Consider the following 26,785-nt stretch of genomic DNA (forward strand, 5'->3'; position numbering starts at 1 on the left):
TATTTTCGGCAAAGAGCTTTGGTGTAGAGGGGAAAAAGAGCAGACTAAGCACAGAGTGAAAGGTCAAGTTTATTAAGTATTGACGGTTCAAGTGGTTAAATTTCTGAAAACACAAATTGACATGAATCCAAAATACACTGATGATTGTGCTGCCAAATGATGAAACTATATGGAATCTATGAACAGGTTGTGGGGGTCCCTGCTTGATCTCTCTGTCTCTCAACTAAGGGGTCCTTGACGTGAAAACGTTGAAGACCCTTTGCTCTAGGCTAGTCCCTTTTATAATCACCCCCCCCCCCCCCCCATATGCATTAGTGCTTAATAAGCTACTTTAGTCCACGTGCTCGCTGGATAAACACAGCTATGCCTATGCACAGTGCACACGCGACACCGTGGTACGGCGGAGCTCTAGGTGGGGGGGGGGGGGGGGGGTATGGGGGGCAGGTCGTTAGCATTCTACCCTGGACAGCGACAGATTGTTGCGCATGCGCTGCCTATTCACTCTGTCATCAATGCCGTGTGTGTGGAGTTGAGTTGAAGAGAAGAGGAGAGAGTAGAGATGGGATTTATGACTCCTTGAAGTGAGCCGGATTCTCTGGGATCCGTTCCTTTCAAAGAGCCGTTCAAAAGACTCATTTTAGTTACTTGTCACTTTGTAGATTTTGTCATTTTGATTATAATTACAAATCACTTAAATCCTATATAGGCTACCTTTCGGCCATATAGCCTATACATTTAGGCCATTTGAAATCAAGCTCGATCTACAAGCTCACAATGCACATTGTGAGCTTGTAGATCGGCTATTTTCAAATGGGGTTTTTTTTTCTTCTTTTTTCCTACACTTTATTCATTGGAAAACTTGTGAAATGGGACTTTGTGCATAATGAGTACTTTCTACTATTGATAGTTTAAGTGCATTTTGATACCAATAGCCTAACTTTTGTAGGCTACCTTTACTCAAGTAGACCCTACATTTCAATTCCAAACTTCTACTTGTGGCAGAGTATTTCTACATTCATAGCAGTATTGATACTTTTGCATGAAGTTTAAAGAATTTTCCACAACTGTTCATTTAGAAATGAACGGCTCCCTCTCTACTGCGAACCGGATCCCATGCATCGTTCATTGCAAAGAGCCGTTCAAAAGACTCGATTCGTTCACGAACGTCCCACCGATCTAGTTGAGTTTGAAGAGAAGAGAAGAGAAGGAGATCCTGTACTCTGGTAGCGCCTGGCAGGAGCCTGCTGGGACCGTGGATGCTATGGTGGCGGACATGGATGGAGGACAGAGGAAGATAAACCATCACACAACGAACGCCAGCTCAGTTTGCTCCCATCGAGCCCAGATGATGAAGCCCCCCAGTAAAGAGGATGGTGGGACCCCTAGTAATAATAATAGCACCACCAGGCTCCCGCACGTCCCGGAGAGAGTCACTCTGAAGAAAGAAATAGGACTTCTAAGTGCTTGCACCATTATCATAGGTAAGAAGATATGAGTGCATCTTTGGAATAACTGTTTGGTATTTGTTGTGTGTGTGTGTGTGTGTGCGCGCGTGCGTGTGTGTGCTGAAACTTTGCAAAACCCATTTTCACTATTAGGCTACATGATGATCTTGCTCTTATTTCGCACCTGTTAACTGTCGAAAGTTGTAGGGTTAGGTTGCATAGGCTCTCTATTTTTAGTCTAGTAGGCCTATAGGCTACCCTGTTGTGGATTTTGACAGAATTAGCCTATATGCCTATAATAACAGTTTGAAACATATTTGGCCAAAGATGTGAGTGCTTTGAAAACAGCAGTTTGGTTTATGTGTAGGCTACTAAACTTATGCAAAGCCCCTTTCATTATATCTTATAGGCCTGCTCTTATATTTTGCACCTGTTAGCCAAATTGTGAAAAGATGTAGGCCCTATAGGCTACCTCTATTTTATTTTCTCTCTTTTTTGTAGCCTGTTGTCGATTTTAATAGAATAATAATAATAATAATAATAGTCTAAATTATAATAGCACAATAACACATTTTGAAATAATTCAAACCCCAGGGGAGTCCCTCTAAATATGTCAGGATTATACAGAGGATAATTTGGATGAATTGAGGGCTGCAGAGCAGTGCAGACATCAGTCTCTCTTCACTGCTTACGTGGCCAAAATACCTCGTCAAGAAGCACATCAGCTTGTCAAGCAGAAGCTGATTGTTTACTGAGGCAGAATGGATCAGGATGGCAGTGACACAGTAGCTAAAGCAGTGGTTCTCAAGCTGGGGGTCGGGGACCCATCAGGTGTAACTAACCCTAAGTACAGCAGTGCTTGAGTAAATGTTTGTAGTTACTTTCCACCACTAGTTGATTCAGGGGTCATTGGGCATTTTTGTCAATTTTGCATTTTTGCATTTGTACACTCTCAGAGTTGTGGGGGTCCTTGCAAATACAACATTTGAGAACCACTAGTTGTACTCCTAATATGTCATAGTGTCGTAGTAAATCAGTGTCATACATATTCTGAAGAAACTGGAGACTTGACATTCAGTAATTGTGTCTTAACACTTTCAGTGCCAGGGCGTCATATGACGTCCGACACGACCTTGGCAATGATGCCAGAAAATAATATTGGCGTCATATGACGCCAGATGCTTTTTTTTCATATTACAGTAGTACAGTGTTGGATCTATGCGGTAACCAAGATACAGCCCTTTTGGACGATGGGACGGTCGTCATGCATGACAATTCAGTGGCGTCAGTTCAGAACAAGCTAAGGTATGGCAACATGACTGGTGTCTGGTGAAGACACCAGTCATGTTGCCATACCTTAGCAACAGGCACGATGAAAAGTACATTTTTATTATTTCCCCCTGTCAAGGTATGGCAGCTGCATACCCCTGCCATACCCAATTGACGCCCCTGCATGACATCACACTGCATTTGGTCACACTTATGTGACCAAATTCAAGCATGCTGGTTGGCCGGTTCCCCCCAGAAACAAGAGTCTCAAAGAGTTCAGTGACTTTTACCGTACCGGACACACAGCAATCAGAGGGAGAGAGAGATATATTGAGAGAATGAGCTAGAATTAGTTATAAAATCATTAGATTTAGTATTATTTAGAGAGATAGAGATATCACGGAGGTACTCGGCTGCTACACCCACGGGCCACGGCCTCGATTTTGGTTCTGGCGGCCAGAAAAGCTCCTACGGGCGATCGGTTCATCAGCGAAGGCCTCGGCTGGAACATCCACGGCCTCGATTTTGGTTCTGGCGGCCAGAAGAGCTCCTTCTACGGGCGATCGGTTCATCAGCGAGGACCTCCGCGGGTACATCCACGGCCTCGATTTTGGTTCTGGCGGCCAGAAGAGCTCCTTCTACGGGCGATCGGTTCATCAGCGAGGACCTCCGCTGGTACATCCACGGCCTCGATTTTGGTTCTGGCGGCCAGAAGGGCTCCTTCTACGGCGAGGCATGCATGCTGCCAGGGACAGACCACCGATTGCTACGGTTTCTCCCCGCGCCCTGCTGAGCTGTGCTGCGGTATGTTCTCTACGTTTCACTTTGTTATACGTCTGTCTTTCAATGTTATATGAGATAAGTGCTGTATAATGTATCAAAATGTATGAAATATATGGCCCATAAACCATAAAACTGTCTCCGCGACTCACAAATGGGTCCCGACCCAAACGAGAGAAGCATCCATTTCATTGTAAAGTCGACATTCAGAAACGCTGATTTTAGGCTATATTCTTCACTGCATACTACGTGCCACTCACGTTAGAAGTAGAACATTGTTTATTTTGGCGATAATGAGCCAAGGACATCACATCACAGCCTAGTATAGAACAGTGGTTCCCAAAAGGTTTGATCGCGAGCCCCGGGGTGGGGGCGCTCGCCCTGGAACCTCCAAAGCACTAGCGACCACCCTCCACAACTCAAGCCCGATTTGGGAGACCCTCCTGGGCATGGCGCCGCTCGGCGTCGGCCTCTATACCTCCGTGATGGAGGGAGTGAAAACTTTTTATGTCCAAAACCGCTCGTTTTGCATTTATCATTTGAAATTATTTAGACTAGTGAAAACAGCCGATCTACAACAACAGCCGATCTCCTTTTTAGGCACTAACTAGTAACTAACAATAAAATATGAGTCTAGAACACACCACTGTATGAGCTGCATAAAGTGTGGTTCCTGTTGAAATGAGCCATGCATCTGTAGCCTACTTTGATTGATTGATTGAAGACTTTATTAGAAGTTTGCATAGGAAAAGGTACAGTTTCATGACGGTACGGTTCACTGGTACAAGGTCTACTAAAAGGAGATCCATGAAAAGACTAAGCTTATTTCCACTGGAAAGTGGAAACCATTGAAGTATCTCATATAACATTGAATGACAGACAGATAGAACACAGTACTATGCAGTAGATATGTAAAGAAAAACAAAAAAAGACAGTAAGTCTAAACAAACAGTATATACAAAGAAGGGGAGGGTAGGGTGGGGCTAGGTTCTTTTTTTTTACCACCTCTTTCTAATACATTCTTCAATCAATCAATAAGCCTGACCTGCTATTGTTTTTTTTTTTTTTTTGTGCATTTTTTTGGGTGCACATTATACAATTCAATTCAATTCAAAGGAGCTTTATTGGCATGAGAAAACATATGTTTACATTGCCAAAGCAAGTATAACAAATACAATATAAAAACCAGTTGAAAATGGGGAACATATATACAGTTGGAGGGGGTACAGCATTGTTCATTTTACAGAGCTATGTCGCATTGTGACATTTTATATATATACAGGGTACACATAGCAGCATTATTTTCCTACATAAAGGTATCGGCTCTGTTTCATACTGTATGTGCAATCTACAAGCACACAACGCCTCGCACCGCGAGGCGTTATGTGCTTGTAGATCTGCTGTTTTCACTACTTTTGTGCGACAGCCTTTGCTAAAGAACATACAAATTATACAGAAGCACGATCATTTAGTATTTTTTATTTATTTCTATCATATACAGGGCCCGTGGAGTCTGACTGGATGGAGGAAGGATGGAGAGGACAGTATGATGGCTGAGATAGCGAGAGCGGAGGAGTCAGGCATAGGTCATACACACTGTAGGTTCGCTGCCTGGACCAATGTCACTCTAGGGGAGCTGAAGAACTTTCTGGGACTTCTCTTCCTCACAGCTATCGTTCACAAGGCGGAGATTGCCATGCACTGGTCAAAAAACCCTGTCATTGCATGCCGTACTTTCCCAGAACAATGGCAAGAAACAGGTACCAGGCCATTTTGAGGTACCTGAGGCGCACACACACACACACAAACACACACACACACACACACACACACACACACACACACACACACACACGGTGAACAGTACCATCTTTGACCTTTATTTGTGGTGCCTTTGACTCCTGAATGTTGGCTTGTTGAATGCCTTTTTTTGAGAATACAGTACAGTACAGTACTGACTTTTATATTATTTTATTTATTCTTTACTTGCTGCACATTTATTTTATTTTACTTTTATCCAGTTATATTTTATTTTTGTGAAGTCATATTTGTGATTTCTTTTTTTTGGGAAATATTTGTAAATATTGTTGAACATAAATATGTTCATGCTGGATGTGTGAGGTACTCACCAGGGTTAGGGTTCGATGTTGCCATAAAATAAAAGGTTGACATCGCTTTTCTGACTTTTTGTCTTCCTGACCTTCTAGACCAGGTAAAAACACAGTGAATTCACAGTGCATAGTTCTATCAAAATGTAAGGCAATTTCTACCTTCTGAGTCATTTCATACTTTTTCACTTTGCCCCCTTGAAACTAGACGATGGTACAATATTTTTTAAACTTTTTTTGCACATAATGAAAGTAGGCATGTCATTCTTTCTGTCAAGGGTACTTGTGTTCCGTTACCATTTACCAATTTGTTGCTATGGCTTCCTAAAGTTTTTTTTCTTTGAACTCAAATATCTCAGAATCTAGATTTCTGAGGTTATTGACTGGTTTGCGCAGTGCGCACTCTCGAGCTCCAAAACCGCTCACCGAAATCACTCCAAAATTTTTTGGGTAAAAAAAAAAATCCTCTTTTACCAAACCTCCCATTTTTGTTCCGATGTGAATATCGGATCATTTCCAATTTATTCCCTGGAATTGGGGCAGAAATGAATGGGACCTAATGGTGGCACTGGTAAGGGACGGGGGGCAGGGGGGGCTGGCACTCAAAGTGTTAAGATCAAAATAAGTAAGAACTTTATAATGGTGTGTAAAAAGTTCTAAAAACTGAAAATCTAAAGATTTGCCACGGACAAGAGCAGGTCTTTTCCACGGACACATACACTTAGGCATGTCACACTGAAGGATGGGTGTATTTATCAAATCAATTAGAAATAATACTTGATCACGTACCAGTAAGACTCCCTAATCGGGAGATAAGCGACCGTTGGTCGCTTATCTCCACAAATAGGCCAAAAGTTTGTTTTACCAATTATCAAGACATACGGGCAGTTGACAGTTTGCCATGGTTACTCATTGAAGTTGAATCTCCATATATGGAGATAACCTACGCATCACACTAAGTCTGACCTCACCAGCCCATATTTGGGCATGAGCAACTTATGTCTCCATATATGGAGATATGATGACATCACACAGTCCTCAGCCGATGATGTGGCGTGATGTCATACAATACACAAACGAGCCCTACAGTATAAAGGGGCAATTCTTGCCAGGAAAGAAGCATTTCTTAGACTCAGACCTTATCGCCAGGGTTGGCTTATAGCAGCTGTCGGTATAGGACCATATATGGATTCTGTTAGTGTGGATCTCCTAACAGGGCATCATCTGAGATACAATCCCTTTTATGCCCATATATGGAGATCCCTAACAGAATCCCTTTCATGCCCATATATGGAGATCCCTAACAGAATCCCTTATGGAGATCCCTAACAGCATCCCTTTTATGCCCATATATGGAGATCACTAACAGCTAACAGAATCCCTTTAATGCCCATATATGGAGATCCCTAACAGAATCCCTTTTATGCCCATATATGGAGATCCCTAACAGAATCCCTTTTATGCCCATATATGGAGATCCCTAACATAATCCCTTTTATGCCCATATATGGAGATCCCTAACAGAATCCCTTTTATGCCCATATATGGAGATCCCTAACAGAATCCCTTGTATGCCCATATATGGAGATCCCTAACAGAATCCCTTTTATGCCCATATATGGAGATCCCTAACAGAATCCCTTTTATGCCCATATATTATGGAAAAATCCCTGCTCTGAGTATCTGACATCAGTGTGATGTCACCTGTTTATGCCCATATATAGAGATCCCTGCTCTGCGTATCTGGTTGCTATGGTAAACAGTTGGTTGCTAGGGTAAAAAAACATGGTTGCTATGGTAAACAGTTGGTTGCTAGGGTAAACAGTTGGTTGCTAGGGTAAAACCATGGTTGCTAAGGTGGTTGCTAACGTACACTAACAAACCAGCAACAACAGACTGTTGCCACAGCAACGTACACAAAGGTTTGTGTACACATGTGGTGTGATGTCATACTGATGCGGAGATATGAGCAGGGCAAAGGTGTGACGTGTGACGTGTGACGGAGGGATGGACGGCCGGTGGAGGTTTTCATAGTAAACTGCTCCCTGACGGTCGCAATTAAAATCATCTATCTATAAATGCGAGAAGTCTCTGTCTGCGTGTGTGTGTGTGTGTCTGTCTGTCTGTCTGTAATCCGCGTATCTCGAGAACCGTTCGTCCCACCGGCTTCAGATTCGGTTTTCCCGAACCAGCGCGAAACGTTCGGAATCTCCTTATACGGGCTGATTGTTCAGGAGGAAATCGGCGCAAGCGCTGACTCATTGTGACATCACTTCATAAAAGGCTCTGACATCATGTACGCCACATGAGTCAACAAAAAATCTCTGTGAGTGTGTATGTATGTATGTAATCCGCGTATCTCGAGAACCGTTCGTCCCACCGGCACGCGTGTTCTCCATATATGGGAATAAAATGAATGCCCGTATGCGGAGCTGATGTCTGACATCAGAGTTTTCCGCAACCGGTACTGTGTGTGCAGAGATCTTCATATATGGGCATAAGTGGACAAAGACAAACAGATGGTCAAAACGGGTCCTATGACAACAGGTATATTGGGGTTTGCATTAAAGGGTGGGGCATTCATGGGGTTTGCATTAAAGGGTGGGGCATACATTCCCTATTTCAAATTCGGCACGCGCGTTCCCCACCGCAGCAGGTAGTGCAGTGCTCGGCCTCGACCCGATACACGATTTTCTGGAACCAGCACGAAAGGTTCGGATTCTGATGTCTGACATCAGGATTTTCCGGAACTGGCACTGTGTCTGTAGATCTCCATATATGGGCATAAAATGGATGCAGGCAAACAGATGGTCAAAACGGGTCCTATGACAACAGGTATAATGGGGTTTGCATTAAGTTTGTCTCCTCCTCCATCTGTTTGTCTGTGTCCCTTTATGCCCATTATGGAGATCTGTATCTGTCTGTGCCTCCGACTGTGTTGCAGACACAGTGCCGGTTCCCCCTTTAATGCATTGCAAACCCCATTATACCTGTTGTCATAGGACCCGTTTTGACCATCTGTTTGAAAAAGCGTCAGAGATCTCATATATGGGCATAAAATGGACGCAGATAAACAGATATCTCCATATATGGCATATATGGGCATACAATGGACGCAGAATCACAAAGATCTCCATATACGGGCATAAAAGGGACAGAGACAGACAGATACAGAGATCTCCATATATGGGCATGAAATGGACGCAGATAGACAGATATCTCCATATATGGGCATATATGGGCATAAAATGGACCCAGATCTATAACTGCAGTGATCTCCATATATGGACATAAAATGGACGGCGACAGACAGACAGATACAGATATCTCCATATATGGGCATAAATGGACACAGGCAAACAGATGGTCAAAACGGGTCCTATGAAAACAGGTATAATGGGGTTTGCATTAAAGGGCGGGGCATTCGTTCCCTATTTACATTGTTCCGAGTTGGCCGGGTCGCCGACTTCGGGCGGCCCAGCTTCTAGTTATTATAATAATTATAAACATTTGCTATATAATAATTATCCTTATTTTGGGAATGTCACAGGGAAAAGGTGTTTTTTCTGAAACTAGTAATAATAGCATATAAATTACAACTATGAAACTATGAAAACAGCAGCTCAAGTACAAATCTGACAGGTCAACTTTCACTCTTAGTTGAGTCATATTTGACCAGGAGTATCTATACTTATACTCTGGAGTACTGGAGTTGAATACTTATTTTGTCCACCACTGTTTATGAGAGAGGAGATTGTGATTTGAAACCTCAACTGATATTCCACACGAGCCTATAAAAAAACAATCAGATGATCAGCAAACTGTTTGCTGTCGCTTTTAGAAGAATACTATGCAGGAACCAGAGAGAAAAGAGCTGTAGAAATAATGCTGCAACAGAAGGGGAGTCTCTAAGCTATGCAGTTGAATTCTCGCGGCCCCCATACAGCCTCCTATCCCAGGATGGCTCAGAGTAAATAATTGATGTCCAGTTATGTAATCAAGGTCTGTGCCACTTGGCTGCCTTCTGCTGTGCTACTCTGAGCGTTGGAGCCTGAATGTGTTGAGAGAAGGACTGCCCTGCCGCTACCCTGGGCTGCCATGTAGGCTACACACCCTGCCCTGGCCTTGTGGCCAGTGGCGTCAGTTCAGAAAAAGTAGGGTATAGCAAAGATGGGAGTCCTCATGGAAAAGAGGCATTACATTTTGTACAACAAGGTTCTATTGTGAAAATAGTAGATCTACATGCTCACAACGCCTCGAGCTGCGAGGCGTTGTGAGCATGTAGATAGGCTATTTTCACCATGTCTGAAAGAAAAAATAGTTTTGTCAGTTTTTTACACAGGTTTCTATGGTTTCTCAGGCTGGATATGGCAGCCTGGAACGGTTGTTCAAGTGCAGCTAAACTTAACATGTTAGTAAACGTGCCACAATTAACAATAGTGCATTGCATCTGTGCAGCTGACCTGCAGAACCTGGGAATATACCATTTTGTCAAGATGGGGAGAATACAAGTGTGGAGAATATAATTATAATACCTTGTTAAAGTGAACATTTTGTACATTTTTGCATTTGTAGTTATTTCACTGTAATTTAACAACATAATAGACAAAGATAGACAGATAGACAAAGAGACATTCATGGATTTATATTTAAAAGTAACTTATTTTCCCCCCTGGACACAGGGTATGGCAGCTGCATACTCCTGCCATACCCAATTGACGCCCCTGCTTGTGGCAGTACACTTCTCAAACTTCTTCATGTCACAGATCAGTGGTGTAAAGCAGTGGTTCTCAACCATTTCAGGCCGCGAAGAGTTGAGGCATTATATTTTGTATAACTTGCGAGGCGTTGTGAGCGTGTAGATCGGCTACTTTCACAATGTCTGCCTCTAATATTTGACGATTTGGCTAAATTGTCACTTTAGACATGTGCAGATACCGTCTACACTTAAACTTTATGATGGTTTGTTTTACTGTTGAGTGAGAAAACAGTGTTGCACATTAAGTTAATCAGCTGGGGACCTCCCAAAATAATTTTGGGACCCCCCTGGGTCCCGACCCACAGGTTGAGAATCACTGGTGTAAAGTAACTAATTACATTTACTTAAGTACTGTACTTAGCTGTAAGTAAAATTTGGAGGCATTTGTACGTTATTTGAGTATTTCCAATTTCCAATACTTTTACTCCACTACATTTATTAGATGTAAAACTTTAGTTACTATAATTTGTAGATTTTGATCATTATTACAAAGCCTACATTAAAAACTTCAGCCCTGTATACATTTCGGCCTTATGAAAATAGCCGATCTACAAGCTCACAATTCGTCGCGATGCATTGTGAACTCTTAGATCTGCTATTTTCATTAGAGAACTTGAAATGGGACATTCTGCACAATGACTACTTAAGTATAGGCTATTTTGATACCAATACTTTTGTACTTTTACTCAAGTACATTTTGAATACAAATACAAAAAAATCACACTTAGTGTAAAGTGAGTGGCTACGTATGTATGAAGCTTGGCCAATGTGACCCTGGGCAAACTTTGAGCGCTTTGTGCCAAGATTAGCCGCTAATTGCAACACTAGATTTTTTTATAATCGGATGAATCTAGGGTTGCAATACCTCCCATAGGCAGCCAATGCATCAAAATGTTTTTTTGCTTTCTGATTGTATTAAACAACATCAAACTCACCCATATTGCGGCTCTATGGAAAGCTTGCCTTATCCTCTTACTATCTGCAAAGTGTTTGTTTCATAAAAATCCACCGTAGAATTGTTATTGTTATTGCATCCCTATTCTGAGAATTACAAAATAGCCGATCTACAAGCTCTCGGTTGGGAGCTTGTAGATTGGCTATTTTAGGCAAATAGGTTTTGTGTAAAGGTAAAAAAGCGCACAGCATTCACAGAGTGAAAGGTCAAGTTTACTAAGTATCGACGATCGGAAGAAAAGATTAACACATTAACACAAATCCAACATAGACTGACAACAGTGCTGTCAAACAAGTCTATGAATCTATCTATGAAATTGATTAAAATCTGCGTCATCACACATTTATACAATATGTAGAGGGGGTCCCTGCTTCATCTCTCTCTCAGCTAAGGGGTCCTTGGCCTGAAAACATTGAAGACCCCTGATTTAGGGGGGAAAAAAACACAACAAGTTAGAATACGGAGATGAAAGGTTTCTGCCCAGACAGCGATGTTCTAACTTTCTTGTGATTGCTTCCAGGCAACATCATCGGTTCAGGGATCTTCATCTCTCCCAAGGGGGTGTTGGAGCACTCCGGCTCCGTGGGCATAGCACTGATAGTGTGGGTGATGGGCGGCTGCATCGCTGCCCTGGGCTCCCTATGCTACGCTGAACTGGGCGTCACCATCCCCAAGTCCGGAGGGGACTACTCCTACGTCACTCAGATATTTGGTGGTCTGGTGGGGTAAGTAAGTAAGAATTCATTCTGCAAATGCCTACTGAAACAGTCGTTCTTACACTTTCAATGTTTTATTTTTTTCTTTTAAGGTGCAGATGTACAAGTTTGCGGCACGCTCTGAGCTTGTAAATCTGGTATTTTTGATTCACATTGGGAATTCTGTCTGTCCATTTTATGCCTATGAGATCTCTGTACTTCAATATTTTTGGACAACCACCGATCCATCTGATTCGCCACTTGGTACTTCCCTGGGGTCCACAGTGATATGTTTGAAGTCGATCGGTTAGGCCGTTCTCGACACTCTGACACGCACGCACACATGTGTGTACGTGTGTTCACAGATAATTTGGGCATTCATAGTAGGATGTTCAGTGAGAAGTGAGTCCTCCTGTACACAGAGAGTAAAATAATATGGCCCTCTAAATGGCTCTCTTCTGGAAAACTCTGAAATAGCTGATCTACAAGTGTAAATTTTCGGTACAGGCTGAAACCTTGCCCACATTTGCATTCATGCTGCACATGTCTTTATATTTGTCTTTGTATGTAATCGCGTGGCTCAACATGTATAATGTTACAATTCGGTTGGAGCGCACTCTAATCTATGATTTTATTACTTATCGATGATCAATATTTTTTAAACATTGTTTAATTACATATTGTCTCTATCGGGTGGAAACGTCCAAAACTGTTACATTTCAGGATTCAGATTCAAAAGCGGCAAATGTAGCAGATCTACACGCTCTAAGCGTGGCGCTTTGCGACACGTTTTGAGCTTGTAGATCTGCTACGTGCTTTTGCTTTTTGCTGTTTGCTCTATGATCAAGTAGGGGCATTAATTTACGGGGCTAAACAAAACACAAGAGGTTACAACATGGAGATAAGAGGTTTCTACATGGATGTGACTGTGTGTCCCCGCCCGTAGTTTCCTGCTGCTGTGGAGTGCGGTGCTCATCATGTACCCGACCACGCTGGCCGTCATCGCCCTCACCTTCTCCAACTACGTGCTGCAGCCCGTCTTCCCCAACTGTGTGCCTCCCTACATGGCCACGCGCATGCTGTCCACCACCTGCCTGTGTGAGTGTGTCTGGATCTCAGTTTCAGTTTATTTTTATTTATAGTGCAATCATCACCCCAAGGGGTCTCTGTGCACTTCACAACAATACAACAAGTCATTAAAAACAGTCATACAGCAAAAACATCAATATAAAAACAATGATACAGCAAAAGCATTAGTAGCAAAACAACAAAGACAATACAATAAAATGTGCTAGCATGCAAGGTCAGATACTAACCATGCAAAACTGTGCAGATTAGTAAGGAGGACCAGGATAGTGGTCAACTCACATTGAGTACAACTAGGGAGAACCGTAATGCAAAGTAAAAAGATGGGTTTTCAGCCTAGATTTAAAAATGGCCTGAGTGTCGGCATCTCTGACAGCTCGGGGGAGAGCATTCCAAAGCAAGGGGGCACGATGTGTGAATGCTCTGCCTCCAACAGTTATTTTATTATGAGTTGTAACATTCTCCTCCTAGGGCTTGTCACAATTTTTGTTGACGATTGATTGTCTTTCAAAGAATATGGGATTCATTTAATCAGCTATTATGCGACAAAGACTAAGTAGGGCATAAATTCAATGAAGAAACAGGAAGGAAGAGAGATCTGACGAGAAGACAGATTAACTCGCACACTGCCGCTTGTAGGTTCCAGAGAAGTTTATTAATGGAGCAACATTTCGGTCGTGTGATCTTTTTCAAGCTCAATGAAGAAAAGTTGAATGTGACTGTTGTGAAAAGGACTACTGTTGAAAAATGTATGTGCTTATATAATGGTGGAGTCTTCTTCAATAGATGCACAAACAGATGCTGCAGCTGTAAAGCTACAACACCTCGATCCAGTGTTGTTTAACCATGTCCTAACTGTGGTGGAAATCAGATCAATCAATAATCATGAGAAAATTAGGAGACAATTATATTAGGTGGTGGTGTGGTCAAGTTTATGTAACATGATATCATGGACAGAAGTACAATTAACACTCTGGGCAGTGGTAAGGTAGTTATACCCAGAAGAATGGTCAGACACTAGAGTTTACTGTGTGGCTTCAAGGCCTCTGGGGCGAGGCGTACCATAACAAGATAGGCTTTACCAAAACAATAGTTACTGAGGCCTACTGAAGGCCTCTCGACTCCTAACTGTCAAGTATTAGCATCATCATAAAGACCTAGATATTAATATAATCAATGAATACATGATCTACTCTATAACGTCACACATAATCAATCATGATAATCTCTAATCTACGACACCGCTCAGTCGCTCACCTTCACTCTCCACACCAGCAACTTCCATGTTCGCTTCAACCCCAGGCTTTATGTTTCTTTCTTATTTTTCTCGCTCGTTAGACGCATGCTTGATCACTTCAACAACTCTGACATATAAATATAATAATAATAACAATGGACTTTATTTATAATGCACTTTACATTTGCTAGATCTCAGAGTGCTACCGTAACCGTACAATAAGCATTTGCATAAAATCCATCACACCACTGTAAAAAAGATTTTTCAGGATCACGTGCATGCGCATCCATCGATTAAAAACCACCCTCAATTTCACACCTCAACAAAGTTAACAAAGGCTGCCGACTGCCGGGTGTCACCCCAGTGTGAATGAACACAGGAATGAGCCTAGATGCATATCAAATGGTCCATTGTGTGACCTGTAGTGTAGGCATGCGCGTGACGTTCTTTAAATAGCGTCCCACCGGAGATAAATTCACCAACGCAACACTGGTGGCAACAGAAAGAACATGGAAGTATTAGGTCTTAAAATGTAAGACCTAATACATTTAAGACTTAAATGTAACAAAGTAACGCCATTATTTTGGAAAAAGTAACTAAGTAAGCGTTAGGTTACTCCGTTACCCAAGAGGTTAGTGCTTGTAGAGCGGAGGTTTGCAAGCCGAGTGGTTGTGTGGGGAGGGGCTCACTCCTCGAGGTAGGAAGAAGCGTTGACAGATATACTGCGTCGCGTTGTAGTTTTTTGTATCTTTTGTAGCTGCCAGTGTTTTGAAGGGCAGCATAACACAGTGAGAGTCAATTAGCGCACATGGCTGTGCCACGTGGTGCCAGGGGATCTGGTGCTGCTGCTGCTGCTGCTGCTGCTGCCATGGGGCGGCAGCCACCGGGGCAGTTTCCATGGCACGCAGGAATGTGGCAACGGGCAGAATGAGGGGAGGGCAGAGCTGGTCATCCATCAGCGTCACTGGCTTGCCTCTGACTCTCATGGTGGCCTGGCTTTCTCTCCACACAAAAGCGGAGCTGTCAGCCGGCCCAAACAAACCGTTTCCGATGCGTGGGGGGGAACAACGCGCTCTGAAGACAGGCAGGCAGGTCCCTGAAGGGGCCCAGACAAAGCTCACGTTTTCTTCACGTGGTGGAAGTCTCCGGCTCCCAAAAACAAGTGTAAATGATGGTGTCTAGAAAGACAGGGATTAAACAAAGACTTAACAGGACCTACAGTACATGACTTCTATATGGTTATATTATTAATTGTTATTAACAGTTTACTATCAGAACCGTCACAGCTTGACCGTATCCGTCCGTCCGCCCGCCCGGACGGGTAACACCTGACACTGTGGTTCCCCTGACACATCACTCTGACATCACAGGTGAGATCATAGTGATGTCAGAAAGTTGTGGGCATGAACAGGTGACATCACAGTGATGTCAGATACTCAGAGCAGGGATCTCCATATATGGGCATAAAAGGGATTCTGTTAGGGATCTCCTTATATGGGCATAAAAGGGATTGTATCCCAGATGATGCCCTGTTAGGAGAACCACACTAACAGAATCCATATATGGCCAGACAGATGGTGTGACCTCACTTTTTGCCCTTAGGCGTCTTACTGGTAATATAAGGGCCTGTTTTTGTCTTCCTATACTAAACAGTGTTCATAGTTAAGGCACTTTCAGACCTGTAACAAAGCTCTGTAACCTTTACATCTACGGTATGTACATCTACTAGTTCTGTAGTAGTCTAATACTTCATTGTTTCTGACATTTCAATGACTGAGAAGTGTCTTTCCTCCTCAGTGTTCCTGACCTGGGTGAACTGCTCCAGTGTGCGGTTGGCCACCAGGATCCAGGATATCTTCACGGTGGGAAAGCTGCTGGCCCTGTGCCTCATCATAGTAGTGGGTTTGATCCAGATCTCCAATGGTGAGACTAGACTTGATTTGCCATTTGCACCAATACCTAGGAACTCTTGGAGCTCAGCTCCGAGGGTCTAAAACCAGTGCAATTCATCTATCATGATTCAGTTCATCTGTCTTGATTCAGTTCACGTATTTCCTATATGCACTATATGTGTATATTTTATATTGGCTAGTGTCCTTAATATCTACCTGTTATAACTGGCTTATGTAGGCGCCTGAGTGGGGTAAATTACCTGCCCACCACGCAGAGTCTAAGAGTGACGCATTAACTCTTATTGTGCCTATCCCGAACTAGTCCGGGATAATTTGGACCTTATTAACGTTTGGGGTGCCAATCCCGAACTAGTTCGGCTTTTTTTTTTAAAAAAAGAAAATTTCCAGAGGCCTTACCGAAGCACCGGGCTATATTTTCGAGCCGGGCCGCCGGCCGTCATCTGTTTACACGGCCCGCGAGAGCGTCGCACCGCCGATATTTGCCATCCACTCCAATGCAATCCAGGATCTTTAGAGCTCATTTTCTCTGTTCCATGCATATCCATGAGGTGTGCAATGTTTAATCACGGCTAAATCGCCGAAAATAGGGCTTCTAAAATGCTTGGTAGCCAATAGCTAACTTCAAGCTAACTTCATCCTGTTCCTGTTCATGCACAAAGGAAAGTGTTCAGGCGCATCATGGCTGCGCACGGCTTGTGTATATACAGCGTATGTCTATGGTGGATTCTATGGCCATTGGGCGCCCTCTAGTGGTGATTCTGGGCACTGAAAGGGTTAAAAGTGCCGCGCTGCGAGCTTGTAGATCTGCTATTTTTGAAAAATCATGAAAATGTGTGCAAGGTTTTTTGAAAAACCCATGTTTCTATGTCAGTGATGCTCAAACTCTTTCATGTGAAGGAGCCCCAAGATGATATGTATTTGGCCACGAACCCCCATCTCTAAATATTTAGTTCCAGGGACCCCCCAGAAGCAAAATTTGACATACAAATGTTCGCTTAAAAAATACATATATTCAAAGATTTGCTCACATGTTCACGATTTTTAAAAATAGCAGATCTACAAACTTGCAGCGTGCCACTCGTGCCACGCTGTGTATTTTTCAATAGCCAAAGTATAAAATAATTAAGGCCCCTCCACCTCGTGCCTTTGTAACTCAGTCCCACTTTCCCCCCCTTTGTGACGCCCCTGGACGTGCCTCCAGGACACTATGAAGGGCTCACTCCTCAGGTGGCGTTCAAGTTCAGCACCACTCCGTCGGTGGGTCAGATCGCTCTGGCCTTCCTGCAGGCCTCCTTCGCCTTCAGTGGATGGAACTTCCTCAACTACGTGACCGAAGAAGTGGTGGATCCCCGCCGGTGAGCTTCTGCCTTCACAACTACATGCACCCATGATAGCTTTAAAACTATGGTGGGTTAAACCCAACTGCATCTCTTGTAAAATATGAAGTTCGCCGGCGCCAAATTAGAGGAGAAAACACAGTTGTAAAACTTATAATGGCTTTATTCCATGAGAGTTACACAGAAAATACAGGCATATTTATACAAATATTGTTATCTGACATCACGCTCTGACATCACTGTGATGTCATGGGAACCAAGTCCCCTTTATTGCCATATATGGAGATCCCTGTGATGCCAGGGGAACAAACCCCTTTTATGCCCATATATGGAGATATTGCGATCCCTGTGATGCCAGGGGAACCAAATCCCTTTGGCCAGATGGCCAAGAAATGGCGCGCTTGTCGCCCTGAGGCGTCTTACTGGTAATGCACATAAGATAGCAATGGGATAATGGATGATGGTGGCGTCATACACTCTACTATCTTAATGTCTATGTGATGATACATGGGTAAAAAGAGCAAACCTGATTATTTTTAACAGCCTTATGCAGCCTTAGGCACGTAAATGTAAGTAACTAAATGAAAGGAAACTGAAACTACTATCATCCCATATAACCATTAGGTCACTATATCTATGCAGCCCATGTGTCACGGTTTTTAACCGCTTTGAATCTGGGGCCTGTACTGTACCTACCCAGGCGACCTCCATTACTGTATGTAAGGGATAATAAACGGGTCGGTGGTCATTATAAAAAAAAAAATTGGTCAGTTTGATGGTGTCATGTTGTCCTGTGCAGGAACCTTCCTCGTGCCATCTACATCTCCATCCCTCTGGTGACCTTCGTTTACACGCTCACCAACATCGCCTACTTCTCCTCCATGTCCCCCGAAGAGCTGCTCTCCTCCAATGCTGTGGCTGTCGTGAGTTCATCACCTATGAGCACAGAAAACTCTGTGTGTGTGTGTGTGTGTGTGTGTGTGTGTGTGTGTGTGTGTGTGTGTGTGTGTGTGTGTGTGTGTGTGTGTGTGTGTGTGCGCGCGCGCGCAGTGGTGTAAAGTACCATATTGGCCCGAATATAGGATGACATTTTATTCTATAAAACACATCCTCGAAATATGGGGTTGTATACTCGTATTATAATCGAGGACTAGAAATGTTCCATTGTCAATACAAAACCACGCCACTATTACGGTAAATGCATTGAACTTACCGGCGCACATCGGCGTGAATGACGGGCACACATGTGAAGTGCAACCGAAGCAGCAGCCTAGTCAAAAACATGGATTACAATGGATCGTCTATCGCTATCAGGCGTCTGGCACAGTTTAGAGAATGGAGCACAGAGACAACGATCTGAATGAGGTTCGGCCGCTAAGCTTGATGGGAAATGTAGTGTTTTTTATTCCCCAGCGAGGCAAAGGACCTCTGTGAGTAATGGACTGTACTAGTAGAGTAGATTTACTTAAAGGAGTGGTGACACCGGCCGAAATTTAACATTATGGTACAGTAGGTCACATGGTCTTTGTTGAAACGGTTTGGAAAGGGGGTGGAGCTCAAAGTATGCAGTACAATCAACAGCCTATTCTGCCGACACGCCCATACAGCTACTGTAGCTGTATGGGCGTGTCGGCAGCATAATTTGATTGGATAATTTAACATGGGGGTACATGACATCATAAAAAAAAAATGCTAATTTGATAGCCATAATTAGCTGTTTTGGCTGTGTCACGCCCCCTTTAAGTACTATACTTAGGTACAATTTTGTACTTTACTTACAATTTCCAATACTTTTACTTCTACTCCACTACATCTCGGATCCAAATATTGTCTCTTTTACTCCACTCCTCTACATTTATTTGAAAACATTAGTTACTGGTTACTTTGCTGATATAAATGATTATATTATATAACATACATTAATCCACTATCCCCTAGCCCTATTTTATACCTAGGCTATTTGAAAATAGCCGATCTACAAGCTCACAACGTGTCACATCGCAACGCATTGTGAGCTTGTATTTCTACTATGTTCAAACATTTTGTATATTTTAATGCCAAGTACATTTTGCATTCTGGACTTGATCATCATTGCAATATTGATCATCAAGGAAACAATACTGGGACCACTGGACATAATAACAACATTTATTTTGAACCTGGCATTTTTACCATTGAGCTAATAGAGCCGGCCTGCTTGCTCAGCGGATGAATTGAATCTTGACCATGAGGTCAAAATTCATGTCAGATCCTGTCTATAGGTGAGACATGACCTTTGACACCATCTAAATCAGTGGTTCTCAACCTTTTCAGGCCGTGACCCCCAAAATAATCATATTTGAACTGGGGACCCCCCACCTTGACGAGCACTAAGAGTTGAGGCATTACATTTTGTTTAACACAGTTCTATTGTGAAAATAGCAGATCTACATGCTCACAACGCCTCGCAACTGCTATTTTCACTATTTTTGCCTCTAATATTTGACATTTTGGCCAATGTTTAATTTGTCATTTAAGAGGTATCAACAAGTCCTTAAAGTGACACTTTAGCAACATGCAGATACCCTTAAACTGTATGTTGGTTTGTTTACTGTTGAGTGAGAAAACAATGTTGCACATTAAGTTAATCATCTGGGGACCCCCCCAAAATACTTTGGGGACCTCCCTGGGGGTCCTGACCCACAGGTTGAGAACCAGTGATCTAAATGTCTCAATAGAAGAGCAGGGAGACAAAATACAACCAGCTATATCGTTCTAACATACTCTATCATGCAGATCAGACAAATGTATTTGTTTATTGTATTCATTTAAAACAGGTTGCATAGTGAGGCCCTAAAGAAAGGTGTTGTTTGATCTGTCCACAGACGTTTGGAGAGAAGCTCCTGGGTGTGTTCTCTGTGATCATGCCCATCTCCGTGGCCTTGTCTACGTTTGGAGGGATCAACGGATATCTGTTCACATCCTCAAGGTCAGCTTGTTCCTGTCTGCTGCCCCATGTCCACCTGGATTAGAATTAAAGTATAAACTATATTCATTTTACATGGGTTAGTCTAGTCTCAAACATTGCTGGCTCAGGGCACCCCTGTAAATATCTTGTTCATCATCTTTGCACAACAGTCTGTAAAGAGCTACAGCTGAGCTGGCACGTTGTGAAAACGGGAGGAATTTACACACAGAGTACAGACGGTTTGTTTTGTGGGCTAATGCTAATACAATGGACATTTAGCAGCAGGGGAAAGTGTTAACTTGGAGGACGATCGACCAGAGTTCATAATTTATTCACATCTATTGGCTGACCCGTTTCCATTCACTAATGCGCATTTAGTTTTTCCGATAAAGCCTCAAAATCCACCTCCTCCCAAGCGCATAAATGTTTTTGCGAATAATGAAAGTTTATTCGAATTTTGAAGTGTTTCCATAAAAAGATTTATGCGCAAAAGCCTTAATGCGCATTAAAAGGCTTTATGGAAACGCCTGTCGGGTAGAAACCGTTATTTCAGCTTTTTAGGCCCCTAAATGGTCTCACAGGAATGTCACGCAAAATTTGCGAAGATAGCTGATCTACAAGTTCACAGCGCTTCGCGATGTGACACGTGGTGAGCTTTAGAGCTGCTATTTTCACTATTGGCCAAGTTTGTCTGTGGGTTTTATCTGTGGGTACCAATGAAAAGGATTAAGAGCTTATGACTAAATAATAACTACATTGGATTTTTTTTAATTTCTTTTTCCATTTCCTGAAAAATAATGGTGGTGGACAGACACACTATATAAATGTTGCATGGGTTACAATACGGTGTGTGCGTGTGCGTGCGTGCGTGCGCGCGCGTGTGTGTGTGTGCGTGGGCACACGTGTGTGTGTGTGTGTGTGCAGGTTATGTTTTTCTGGAGCTAGAGAGGGACATCTACCAAGTCTCCTGGCCATGATCCACTTCAAGAACTGCACCCCCATCCCTGCCCTTCTAGTCTGCGTACGTTTCTTTATTTTTTTCTGTTACTTTAATGGGCTTTTTCCAGTAAACAACGACAATGAAAAATAAGTCCTGAATGTAATTGTGAAATACTGTACTTAATTAACACCTAAGTTGCAGGGATTTTTTCTCTTCAATGTCCCGCGATGCCATGGTCTCCATAGACTTCCATGTAATTTATAGTGCACACCCATGCCTAGATGATGCACCACGTGTGTGCACACTGTTCACAGCTTTCAAACAAAAAAATCCGCTTGGAAATCCGTTCAGGCATTCATGATTTATCAGCCATTATGTTTTCTTCAGATGTAAACAAACATGGCTGCCGTGTTTGAAAGAATGGGTTGGTATGGGGTTAAACATGCAATTTCGCGATCGCAATCATGCCTAATACATTTCTGGAGGTCCAAAAAAAAAATATATATATATATATATATATATATATATATATATATTTATTTATTTTTTCTTCAAAAACGGCCCAAACTCGGGAAACTCGGGGTTGGCACAGGGGTGGTACCTTTTCAAACTCTGGAAACTCGGGGTTGGCACCAGATGTGTTAAGTACAATTCTGAGGTATTCTTACTTGAGTAGGCTATCCAATTTTCAGTACTTTTACTTCTACTCCACTACATCTCAGAGGCAAACTTTTCCTCCATTACAATTATTTAAACACTTTAGTTACTAGTTTGTTGTAGTTTGATCCTTATTACAGAACATACAGTACATTAACAACTTCAGCCCTATATACATTTCGGCCATTTGAAAATAGTCGACCTGCAAGCTCACAATGCGTCATGATGCGACGCATTGTGAGCTTTGAGATCTGCCAATGCTTTTGTACTTTTACCCAAGTAAATGTTGTGTTCCGAACTTTTTATTTTTCTACATTGCAGTATTGATACTTTTACTTAAGTAAATAATATGAATCTGCCCTTTTATCCGTCTGTCAAAAAGTGCCCTCTCCAGACCATGAATGCAGTTTTTACTAAGGTGAAAGAAATTGATTATGCTTACTTCGGTGTGGTATTATGCACCGAAAATAGCCGACCTCCAAGCTCTAGCTTGGAGGTCTGAAAATATTGAAAATATATTTTCACCAAAAGGACCTTTTCGAAATGTCAGCCCCTGCCTCTCTAACATTCTCTGCACGTCCCTGATATGAATACTTATTCCACCACTGGTGTGTGTGTGTGTGTGTGTGTGTGTGTGTGTGTGTGTGTGTGTGTGTGTGTGTGTGTGCGTGTGCGTGTGTGTGTGTGTGTGTGTGTCGTTGTGTCCTTCAGTGCACTGCCACAGTTGTCATCCTGTGCATTGGAGAAACACACAACCTGATCAACTACGTGTCCTTCATCAACTACCTGTCCTACGGGGTGACCATCGCTGGCCTGCTGTACTACCGCTGGAAGAAACCCAACCTCTACAGGCCCATTAAGGTACTGCAGCCTACTCAACCTCTACAGGCCTATTAAAGGAGTAGTTCACCCCCAAAATGACTTTTTTTTTTCGATAGATTAGTCACGCCATGGAGACTTCGTAATTCAATAATAGTTCAATAATATTTTTTTTGTATTTGTCACATTCCTGAGACAAACTATAGTAAATGTACTCCCACTGGTTCCAGATGGGGATCCAAATGCATTTGGGTCCCCATCCGGAATCAATGGGGGTACATTTATTGCAATCAAATTATTGTCTTAGGAATGCGACAAATAAGAAAAAATATTATTGAACTCAAGTCTCCATGGTGTGACTAATCTATAGAAAACAAGTCAAAAAGGTGAACTACTCCTTTAAGGTAGCCTACTCAACACCCCTCTTTACATTCAACGTTGCCATTGAAGAAAGGCCCATGCAGACCTACCAGTGACATCATCATTTATGAGTTTCATTAAGCGCCCCGCAAAGCTTGGCCAATGTGAACCTGGGCGTACAACAAACTTTGAGCGCTTTATGCCAAGATTTAGGCCAGAAGTAGGTCAGATGTAGGCCAAGCTTTGCGGTCCCCAGCAAAAGTAGTTAACATAGCGTCACAATCATTATAACCACTTTATCATTTATATGTTGGCTATTAAAAATAGTCAAAAAAATCGCATGCTATCAAAGACGACACATGTTTGGAGAATTTGGAATCTATTTTTGAGCAGTGCTATCCACTCCTACCTGGCTCTGTCTGTCTGTCTGTCTGTCTGTCTGTCTGTCTGTCTGTCTGTCTGTATGTATGTATGTATGTATGTATGTATGTATATCCCACACTTGGCCAAGCTTTGCTGAACGCTTAATGATATGAACTCATAAAAGGCACCGCTCTCTTCACACTTTTTTTTCCTCTTCTCTTCTCTTCTCTTCTCTTCTCTTCTCTTCTCTTCTCTTCTTGGGGTCCCTGGCCAGCCAAATACATACATTTGGGGTTGACATGAAAAGGTTTGAGAAGCACTGATCTAATGTCCCCCCCCCCCCCACCTCCAGGTCAACCTGCTGGTTCCAGTGTGCTACCTGTTGTTCTGATCTACTGTCCCACCTCCAGGTCAACCTGCTGGTTCCAGTGTGTTACCTGTTGTTAAGCTGCTGGTTCCAGTGTGCTACCTGTTGTTAAGCTGCTGGTTCCAGTGTGCTACCTGTTGTTAAGCTGCTGGTTCCAGTGTGCTACCTGTTGTTAAGCTGCTGGTTCCAGTGTGCTACCTGTTGTTCTGATCTAATGTCCCCCCACCTCCAGGTCAACCTGCTGGTTCCAGTGTGCTACCTGTTGTTAACCTGCTGGTTCCAGTGTGCTACCTGTTGTTAAGCTGCTGGTTCCAGTGTGCTACCTGTTGTTCTGATCTAATGTCCCCCCACCTCCAGGTCAACCTGCTGGTTCCAGTGTGCTACCTGTTGTTAACATGCTGGTTCCAGTGTGCTACCTGTTGTTAAGCTGCTGGTTCCAGTGTGCTACCTGTTGTTAACCTGCTGGTTCCAGTGTGCTACCTGTTGTTAAGCTGCTGGTTCCAGTGTGCTACCTGTTGTTCTGATCTACTGTCCCACCTCCAGGTCAACCTGCTGGTTCCAGTGTGCTACCTGTTGTTAAGCTGCTGGTTCCAGTGTGCTACCTGTTGTTAAGCTGCTGGTTCCAGTGTGCTACCTGTTGTACTGATCTAATGTCCCTCCTCCAGGTCAACCTGCTGGTTCCAGTGTGCTACCTGTTGTTAAGCTGCTGGTTCCAGTGTGCTACCTGTTGTTAAACTGCTGGTTCCAGTGTGCTACCTGTTGTTAAGCTGCTGGTTCCAGTGTGCTACCTGTTGTTCTGATCTACTGTCCCACCTCCAGGTCAACCTGCTGGTTCCAGTGTGCTACCTGTTGTTCTGATCTAATGTCCCTCCTTCAGGTCAACCTGCTGGTTCCAGTGTGCTACCTGCTGTTCTGGGCTCTGATGCTGGCCTTCAGCCTCCACTCTGAGCCTCTGGTGTGTGGCGTGGGGCTGGTCATCATGCTCACCGGCGTGCCCGTCTACTTCCTGGGAGTGCGCTGGAAAAGCAAGCCAAAGTGCATCTATGACTTCATTGGTGAGTGTTCCTCCTTCCTTCCCTCCCTGTCTGATGCAGTGCTAGCGATTGATTCATTCATGCATTGATAAATAGTGATTGATAGATTGATACTATTTTCATTTATTTTCTATTAATGCAAAAAAACTACCTTCTATTTAGCATGCTAGCCTTCCAAAGTAAGACAAAGGCTTTAGTTTCTATAGGCTTAGAATCCACATTCATGTTCTGGGGTGGCGTTTAAGGATCAAATAACGGATTTATATTTGCCTGGCTCCAGGCAAAAAAAACAACAGAAACAGTGGAGGGAGGGGGAGCTCAGCCAGAGCTCTTAATTGCTCCCTTTGAACTTCAAAGGGGATTGTGCACACCTCGTTAGTGATCTCTCTAATCAATGAAAGCATCAAAGACAACAACCTGTTTGATGCCTGTCATAGAGGGGAGGGGGGAATGTTTTTGTGTACACACAAGTCAAACACAACCCCTCCCACCAGATCTCTTGTGATTTGGAATTTCAAATTTCAAATCCCCTCCCCTTTGAAATCTCTTGTCAATGGGACAATGTCAGACTCAAGTTCCAGCGCAGAGTCTGAAATCAGGCTAGATTTATATTGCAAGGACTGTAGCTTCTTTTTAAGGATGGCAATATACCAGGATGTGCAAATGTGTTGAAAATGGCATTGCACAAAAGGATCTAAATCTACTTCTTGTTTGACCTTCGATGTATCAAAGCCCCCCTTTTAGTAATTTCAGACCCTGCCCCCTAACATGCTTAGCACGTCCCTGCCACTGACTAGGGCTGTCACAATTATTACATAATCGTCTAGTGGCAATTAATTGACATAATTGCAATTATTTTGTTATAATCGTCATAATCGTTTACATGTTGAAAAAATGTTTATATATGTTCAAACATTTAAAAAATAGTGGAAATAGCAGATTTACAAGCTTGTAGATCGACTATTTCTACTATCAATGTTCTTTTTAAAGTGTAAAGTTGTCAAATATGTCCTTCATTTCTTTGTATATTTAGGTTATGTGTCATATCTGCCATGTGCAACTTGCAAGCCTACAAGCCAAACAGAAATGTAATTGTCAACGACAAAAACACAATTAAATCGTTAATCGCAATTATTTGAGTGACAATTAATTGTCATGTAAAATGGTGACAGCCCAGCCACTGACCACCATAATGCTGTCTCCTCCACAGAGTGGGCGACGTACGTGGGCCAGCGGCTGTGTTTCGTGGTGTTCCCTCAGGTGGACCCCATAGAGATGAACCCTCCCTCAGAACAGAGCGACAAGCCCTCAGGCAGGAGGAGCAGCAGTATGTCAGCCAACTCCTAATGCTTTTGTTTTTCCTTGTATTCCATCACTGTATTATTATTATTATTACAGTACACGCTGGTTCCTTTTATTGGAACCTGGGGGCCAACAATCTTTCACAGCTGTTGTGTTTTCACGGACGGGGGCCACCTGCACTTTTTGTTCCTCTCTTGTCTTTCTCCAGTCAGTCAACAGACCTAATACCAACAGCATCATTTTGTATTTTATTTTCACATAGTCGGAGGCCTTAGGGTCTAATCAGTCTAAAAGCGCCACATTTTGCACAGATGTAGCCCAGGGCATGCTCTAATGATCTAGCTAGGGCGCTTGGGTCGGCGACCTTCGGGGTCGCCACAGCGGCCAAATCAAGTTGGGCTCCCATTGACTT

General features: G+C 43.0%; 1 protein-coding gene across 1 annotated transcript; it reads left to right on the forward strand.

Moving 5' to 3' along the window:
* Positions 1 to 1,273: 1,273 nt before the first annotated feature.
* On the forward strand, positions 1,274 to 26,418 carry slc7a10b (solute carrier family 7 member 10b; the record flags this gene model as incomplete). The annotated part of the gene is made up of 11 exons (XM_080737269.1): positions 1,274 to 1,481; positions 11,837 to 12,041; positions 12,958 to 13,109; positions 16,132 to 16,257; positions 17,449 to 17,602; positions 18,384 to 18,507; positions 20,449 to 20,552; positions 21,456 to 21,552; positions 22,840 to 22,989; positions 24,915 to 25,092; positions 26,282 to 26,418. The coding sequence occupies 11 exons, from the start codon at positions 1,274 to 1,276 to the stop codon at positions 26,416 to 26,418; spliced, it is 1,635 nt and encodes a 544-aa protein (XP_080593395.1).
* Positions 26,419 to 26,785: the final 367 nt, after the last annotated feature.

The sequence above is a fragment of the Nannobrachium achirus genome, assembly GCF_963921795.1.
Source record: "Nannobrachium achirus genome assembly, chromosome: 11".
NCBI classification, from domain to species: domain Eukaryota; kingdom Metazoa; phylum Chordata; class Actinopteri; order Myctophiformes; family Myctophidae; genus Nannobrachium; species Nannobrachium achirus.